At 39.8% G+C, this 8576-nt stretch overlaps 1 protein-coding gene across 2 annotated transcripts in view; it reads left to right on the forward strand.

Annotated features, from left to right (window-relative positions):
• The first annotated feature begins 1662 nt into the window (after positions 1-1662).
• LOC128895701 (tumor protein D53 homolog) overlaps positions 1663-8576 on the forward strand; it is a 16116-nt gene continuing 9202 nt past the window's right edge. The window contains exon 1 of one of the 2 annotated variants that reach the window (XM_054158529.1): positions 1663-1855. In XM_054158529.1, coding sequence (XP_054014504.1) covers positions 1846-1855 — 10 coding nt within the window. In that variant the 5' untranslated portion in view covers positions 1663-1845. Of the gene's footprint in view, positions 1856-6484; positions 7169-8576 lie in introns of those variants that run through there. The other variant, XM_054158530.1, reaches the window with a different exon arrangement.

The following is an 8576-nucleotide window of genomic DNA, read 5'->3' on the forward strand; positions in this document are numbered from 1 at the left end:
TATATATACTCTTTTATAACCAAGATAAAGTAGGAATATCTTCTATCACATTCTTCAGGCCATTCTTCAAGCTATCTAAGCAGAAATTAATTTATTAATTTAAACATCTCGCTTTCTGTTTATGATTCACTCTAACCGAAACGATACGTAATTACACAAGAACGAAGTGTGTTTTACCACGCACGTTTCACCCCATTTCCGCGTAAAGATTTCACAGAGAGAAACCGGAGACGGGCAAAATCTTTATCTAAATAAAAATTTTAATCTCTTACTCGTCGAATAAAGATACATAACTTTATCTTTATTCGATGACTGCCGCATAAAAAAAAATGTATTCGAAGCAAATGTACCGAAAGGATAAAGATAACTTAAATTGTTTTTATTCGAAGGTTAAACATACCTGCTTTATCTGCAGAAAGTTTCAATCGTAAGATACTTCTCGCACTTTTAACTTTATCCGACGCACTTACAACTTTCTCTGAGAAACTAACGTTGCCGCCAGAATTTCAAACGAAGATTCAGCGCGCCAATTAGTTCCGACTGCGCCGCGCGATGGCGTCGCGCGCCGACTGTTTTCAAAATGGCCGCCGTGCTGTGGCTCAGAAGCGTTTCGGAAGGAATCGATCTCGGTTCGGTAGCGGTGAACACGTCGCAGTACTCGTTTCGAACGATCTCGTAGATAAAGGTGGGCATATTATCGTTTCGGTTGATCAATTCGCGAGTGATAAATTGTGTGCGAAGGACGCGGAACGTGTACATTTAGGCTCATCGATTCGGCGAAATGAGCACCGTACCAACAGGTGAGATCATTGACGCCACTATTACTGTAGCGATTCTTGTTTTTGCGACAATGCATCCCATATTTTCGACCTGACAGCATAATTAATTGAAACGCCCACGTACGGCGGTGTACAATGCGAACAGATATGCGAGAAACACGTTAAACGAGGTTAGGTTTTATAACAGCACTTTGCTTGCACCTCGTCTCTCGTATATTTCTTGTTTTTGTTTGCTCATATACTCTCCGTACCGTATTGTCACACTGAGAACGTGTCAAATTACGCGCGCTTTAAAGACGTAAAATTATTAGAAATATGTTAGGATGTAAAAGGGCACCGCACCTTGGTGTGAACGTATTCTAACCTGTATGCTGAATTTTTTTTTTTGCTATCACTCGCCGAGTTCGTTCCGCTTATCGCTTCGAACGAGATCACGATCGGTCGTACGTGATTATCGCAATTATTCTTCATCGTGTAACGTTTCCGTCGTCGATGGAACGTGCCTTCCAATTTCATTTCGGATATCTGTATTAGTTACCGTCTTTTATGCTACCAGCAGCTGTTTTTCGCTTACACGGAACCGAGACAAATATTTGCGTCGTAACGTTGACAATTCAAACGACGCAACGGTAGAATGTGTACAGTTCGAATCATTGTTTTCCTAACCTCTTCAATTGTTCGGGCCAATACGTGACACAGTATGCCGGCTTGTGTTATTCTTGTCCCGTGGTAGACGCTAATTACGTTAACGTAATTAGAATTTGCCTAGACTTCGCTTAAGCCAGAGTATTTTTAACGTTTTCGACGGATGGACGTGATTCTATTTCGTACACGTAGCTTATCTGTTCGTTCGACATACGTATGCATTACGGTGATATATTTCATAAAATTCAGCCGAATGTTTCGCAACTCGCGAAACGTACGGGAGATCCTTTTGTATACATCGTTGTAGCGCGAAATTTTAATTTATGCCGTGAAATCTGTGCGACGGTGTTCGATATTGAAAATTGCAGTTTATGTGGCAAGAACTTGTTCAGAAGTGGTTGGGAAAGATAACGATTTTAAAATGATGATAGGTAAAGGTCGTCTCGTATATCATTTTGTGTACGTGTATTATGCATGGTGTTGGTATCATTTTATCGCGCGAATAGTTATCTCAGCGTTTCGATATACATACATGCACTGTTACGATTAAAAATGGCACAAATAATGACGCAAAAAATGTGTTAATTACTGGACGAAGAAAAAATACAATCGTGCATTCTGTCGCGGAAATTAATATCGGAGACTGTCGTCCACGGTATTTTTTTGATACACGCCAATTTCAGAGAAGCTTTATTATTATTGTTATTATGTCAACAATGTGTGTTCTCTTTTTACGGATTAATGTTCAAGGTTAGGCTAAATTACGCGTTATCACATACGGTAAAATTTGTTAATACGCCGATAAACAGGTGGTTTACGAATTTATGGCTTTTTTTAAATATGAAAAGCGTGTATTACTGCGTAATGCTTTTGTGCAAACTGGAGTATTATTATTACGATACTATTTTATGGAATACGGAGCTCCTGTTTGAGGTGGAGTACACTACGTTCTTGTGTTCTTGGTTATTATTTTGTGGAATGCTCGTACAAAATGAAAAGTTCGTTCACTCTTCCGAGCTATCTTTAGCAAGCTAAAATACATTCAGGAACTATTTTCTTATTTCTAATTGATAAATATTAGTTTAATTGCCAGCTTCGCACAGTCTGTTTTCCATATTGTATAACATAAATACCCGAGCCTAACTGTGGTACGTAAAATTACGCAATTTAGTATGTAAATTTTGCGTTTCAAATGAGAGTGCAACCTGTACAATAAAAATGTTTGTTTATGCCTTCGTATTTTCCTTAATATTATGAATCAACGCTATCTAAGATATTTACCATAGCAAAATAACGCGATAAGTATAAATATTTCACGAAGGCGAAATTCTCGATTTTGACCAAGTCTATTTTTGCGACCTACGTCAAAGAGTTCCTCAGGCTCTCGTTCGCCATTGCCACGTGTTTTATCTTACATGCGCTTAGCGCCCCCATTTACGCGTACGCACTTCCTGTCACGTTGACAGCGAATATTCTCATTATTTTCAATGCAAATATTTTCATCGTTGCGAGCGGGCCTCTCGCCAAAAATTAATAAAGGCGGAAGTATCGTCGACAGATTAATCGAAAGACTAAGCTGTTGCGGCAACCGGATCGGAAATTAATCATCATTTCTTCTCACTGATGCAGAAGAATTAAACGAAATATAAACAAACGTTGAAATTAGGTCTGTCAAGGAATGCATTATTAATTAATATCACTGAACAAAGTCGTAATATTATCGTGGAAACGTCACTAGCGTAATTTAAGAATTTTAATAATTTACCCTCAAAAAAATTTGTAAAATCGAGCCTCGTAGAATGCTCGATTGTACCTAAACTCTTACGCGACAAGAGCGATTGTGCAGCATTGGCAAATGACTCATCGGTTATCGCGGTTCGAGTCAGTTCGCATAATTTATACCTAATAGACAATCCCAAAGAGAAAGTATCAAAAGCTGGCTTTGTCGGTGTCGTGTTCGCGGAAATCATGCGACGTGCGGTCGTTCTGGTTGCAACGTTATATCGAAACGCTAAAAATCCTCCGGACATGAAAATGGCATAGTTCGTAAGTCGCAATAAATTTTTAATAGTGTTCCGCGGGAACAAGTGTACACTTCTGGTACCGTTTTTAATATCTCGTCTTTTGTCTTCCTCGTTCGCACGCTAATTAACTAGCCATTCCTTTCTCTCGCTAATGTCACGTTTACTGGTTTGCCCGTATTGCGTGCAATCAGCCAATGAGCACAGGATGCGGTCGCAATCGCGGTAGAATTTAAAAAGGGGATGATTCTCTCGCGTACAGTCAGTTAGAATATCATAGAAAATACGACTTAACATGTCGATATAATGTATTGCAATATATTACGAGTAAATGTACCTACTCTAGATTTAAAGATATATTAATAAATAGGGAAATGTAAAAGGGCTGTTTTCACCCCGAAGAAACGAATCGTTATCAACAGTAAAAATAGTTCAAAACTTCCCTCGTAGGGTCCTCCAAACAAATATGCACAATTTCCAAAAAATCGGTATTTTCAAATCGCACCAAATTTCCTTTGGTACTCTCGTACTTTAAAAGTGGCCCTCTTACTAAACCGAGCGTAACGCCATCAACGCGTATGTATATATGACACAAGAAAATATTTTTCTTTAGTTTTCAACCTGCACATGAATATCGCGTAAAAGAAGAAGTGACGATACGCATTCGTTCCATTGGAATTAATTCCTGAAGGTAGAAGAAATCATTCTACCTCGACGACGTGAAATACTAGATCCCTCGATTCGCCGAGCGAAGCGAAATTTTTGCACCTCTCGATCCGCTAGTAGCTGCTAGCCTCAGCAATAAGCTGTTAGCACGGCGAATACTTAGCACGGCAGTTTTATCGATCTTCACTTGAACTTGCGACTCGCCTTGCAATTGAGACATCGCGTGCTTTGAAAGACTCGGAGCGCAAGGTGCGCAATCTTGTTTTTCTCCCTTCGTAGCAGTGTCTTGTAGCGATCGAGAAACGTGCTGTTGAAAAGAAATTTCAGCAATGCGGCAGCGAGCCTTGTATGCAAAATAAAATGCTGGGGTTTAAGACGTGGATAAAGATACGATACCTTAAGTGGAAATTCTGCTCTAGAACTCACAAAAAATCTACCTGTATATGTACTTATACGTATTTAAAAATATTCTTGATCTTCAAGATACATATAAACGTTACGCGAATGGAAAAGTCGGGTTATGGACGCGTGTCGTTGGAATTAATTTCCAAATAACACTTGATATCGGAGCAAACGAAGTTTTAAGCTACCGATTCCCTCCATCGTAAATCGTAACGTTAGAAGGTCGATTCGCTGGAAATTTGCCAGTCAATGTCTGCAACGAGTTAATCAAAGGATCACGACGTGTCGATGGAATTTTTAATTCGCGCATTTTCCAACGATCGGTCATTCGATCCGTGGTTGATTACGACAGCTAAGCCGTTAACCTTGAAGTTCCTGTTACCCAAGCAAGCCCGTATTTAGAACTGCATCGAACCGAAAGCCGATGAACCGGTTCTACGTAGGATTCTATCCTATCAAACTTTAGCCAACAGATGCGCGACGATACGGGAAGACGACACTTATGGTTGCCTTGGGATTCATTTTTTTTTAACAATTAAATTGAATTTTTGATTTAATTCGTTCCGTGTATGCAGTAATTATTTAATTAATAGTCGAAAGTAATTTTAGACCGACAAATGGTTCCGTTTTTCGATCGATCAGAGTGGATTAGGTTAGTATCAAATCTCAGAAGAATTGTTTGATTACTTCGCTTGGTGATAAAATCTTGAAATCCTTTTTTTACTGCGGAGGTTAACGAACCATCGTCAAACATCAATAAATTGGTGTTTAAATTGGATATTTTCTTTCGAAATCCTTTTTTTTTTCGCCGCGGAGGTTAACGAACCATCGAGGATTCCGTTCCGTCATCCTCATCCAACGAAATCCTTCTCAGTAATGCTCGCTCCTTCTTCTTCGATCTTTCTACTCTTAATCCAGTTTCTGTCGTCCATAAATCCCCTTTTCGTTCTCCGTAAAACGTGCGTTGAACCAGCCGAGAGTCACGATCAAATTAAAAGTAGAGCCTTGTGTGCTATCGTCGCGGTGCAATCTAAGGATTTTTTAATACTCGGATGCCGAGCATGACTCTCGTTTCGCCTGCCACTACCAGTCAAATTCGTGCTCCTTTGGTCAGTAATGTCGCGTGACACGAAAACGAAAGAAGGAAGTGATTACTGGGGATTTACGAACGCACAACAGCATTCGCGCGAAATGTTGCTGACAAAGGGACCGTGAAAACGCAAAGGCAATTTTCTATCCTCGTTGGAATATAATGTTCATGTAATGGTTCACTATGGTTCATATAGTGGCTTCGATAGAGGTCAGGAAAAATTTAGTAAATGATTAACGAGTACTTGAATATATTCCCAAGAATTTCCAACATTTCGAATATTTTTAAATGAACTTGATATTGAATAATAAATTACGCTGGTCTGGTGTAATTTTCTGTCTTCGTTGGAGTATAATGGTTCACTATGGTTCATATAGTGGCTTCGATAGAGGTCAGGAAAAATTTAGTAAATGATTAACGAGTACTTGAATATATTCCCAATAACTTCCAACATTTAGAATATTTTTAGACGAACTTAATATTGGATATTAAATTACGTTATTCTGGTGTTAGTTCTTATTGAACGAGGATATAGTAGAACCCCGATTATTGCACGGATGCTCCGTTTATTGCATTTTAAAGTATTCTGGACACCCTCTTCGGGAGATCACTTAGAATCTTCGCAATTATTTGTATATGTACTTCTGCTCATCCTTGTCGCAGGAGAAACGAACAGAAACGAATAAGAGTGGGGATGTACAGGTCTTTTCCCCTTTCACCTTCCTCGCGAAGGTGGAACGGACAACCTTCACGATCACGATTTCTTTCCTTGTTGGATACGTGGAGGCGCGACGCCAGCTCCGCGCTCGGCAGAGATCGAAAGCTAGCGATCTAGACGCCTGAGGAAAACGAAGAACGATCGAGCCAGCTGCGATCGTCGTCTGCACGCGGCAATCGGTACACGTGGTCAGCTGGATCGTTCGTCTCTAGCAATAGTCGCGAATCGTTTCTAAACGTCTCTAGACGAATCCATTCTTCATCTAGATCGCGTAGATCTTCCTCTAAAAGAAAGTACTCGTCGCGATCGGTACCATCTTGTTTACCGTCTTGTTTTGTTCGCGAAACGACTGACAGGGAACCGTTTGCCCGAGTGAAACTAGTGTTTACGATCGAACTAGCTATCTTTCGTTCGGAGATCGTTGGATCGAAGTTTCGAGATCCGCGGAGTCGTTCGTGGCTCTTCAGGCGGATCCACGCTCGCTGCGAACGGTGTTCTCGACGAAACTCGTTTCCACGGTGCACGAGGAGGAAAGTAGGGTATAACAACCGGTAAACAAAACAGTAAGAGACCGGACTCCTGCTGCGATAGCATGGCGAACGCTTCTTCGGCGTGGCTCGAAAACAGGATTCGGTGAGGGACGATCGTGAATTTCGCGACGCCCGTTACCGCGATCGTCGACGAAATTCGGTTGAAAGTGAAACTCGTTCCGTGCCACGACGTTGGGAATTAATACGTAATAATACGAATTTTCTGCGAACATTTTCATTGTACGCCGCGTGTGTTGACTACGGGATCTTAGAATGTGATAATAATATCACTCCTTTCATACGAAGTATCGGAGAAGGTAGGAATATGATACACCGATTTTACGTTAAATTAAAAAAATATGTTACGTTTTTGTGGCTGTGTGAATCTGGCACCCGACTATCCAAAAATGAACTTTTTTTTTTTACCGAAAATGATAGTATTTCGTTTGTAGTTGATTGTAGTAACAACAGTTTCGTTTGTGGTTACATCGTTTAATAAATAAGAAAAAATTTAAAAAATGACCAGGTCTCGGAATCGTTTGTAGTTGTTTGCAGCGATTTCCGTTTCGTTTGCAGTTGAATACTACAAACAACTACGAACGATTCTGAATCACACGGGATTTAAAATATCTCAATGTCGGATGCTGGTCATTTTATCAATTTTTTCTTATGTATTAAATGATGGAATTACAAACGAAATACTATAATTTTCCGTAAGGAAAAAGTTACTTTTTTGAAATTCGGGTGCCAGGTTCGCATAGCCGCGTGCATGCAGTTGGCAGTCGTGGCCAGTGACCAAAAAACCTTTGTGTCTCATATTACACTGTCTCGTATTTCTACCTTCTCTTGCGAATGAAAATCGTCAGGTAGCATCAGACCCACTCGGAGATCGAGTGAGGCTTGGGTCCGTTACCTTTTAAAGTCTCTCAGTTTATCAAACAAGTTATTCCTCGTGCAACAAGTTTTATGGTCCCTGTGTTAGTGAACTTTTGGGGACCCTTGCTATATTAACAAAATAATTGTTCGTGTAACAGGTATTATTTTTGGTGCAAAGAGGAATATTATCGCGTTACGTCATAGATTTTTCCTCTAGACTTTTTTTTTTTAATAGGATCCTGAATCCTTATTTAGCATATCTTGCCTTGGACGTAACGCTCCCATTCATCGAATAAGCTTTCGATTACCCTATGGTTGGTTACCACATAATTAGTTTGAACAGGTTATTCGAACGATTAATCATTCCACTGTCGTGCTCGAGTTGCCTTGAACAACGTGCCCGCCAGGTGAACAAGTGAAATTGTGCTTAATGACTCAAATCAGTTTTATTTTTGCAATTCATGCTGCTAGGTTGCTACTACGTGTGTTTTAATAAACTCGTTTTGCAAATAGACGAACCTTTTCAGTTTCATCTTTTTTGATTCTGAAGATTAAGGCGGTACCAATTGGTTGTTCATTTAGTGGCAGTTTAACTAGAATCCCAACATGCATTATTTCTAAAACTTAGTGACTAAAATGAGTCTTAGTTTGATCTTCTTTGATTCTGAACACTTAGTTCCCACAAATTGATTGTTTATTCAGTAGCAGTTTAATTAGAATCCCACAAATTCTCTTGCTCGTTGTATCAAAATAACCATTCATCCCCAAATGATGTACATATTTCTCGACTATCCCTTTTCTGTAAACCTGAGGACTCACTTGCGATCTCGAGGCTTCGACAAACTCACC

This window comes from Hylaeus anthracinus, unplaced genomic scaffold (assembly GCF_026225885.1).
Source record: "Hylaeus anthracinus isolate JK02 unplaced genomic scaffold, UHH_iyHylAnth1.0_haploid 5, whole genome shotgun sequence".
NCBI lineage: Eukaryota > Metazoa > Arthropoda > Insecta > Hymenoptera > Colletidae > Hylaeus > Hylaeus anthracinus.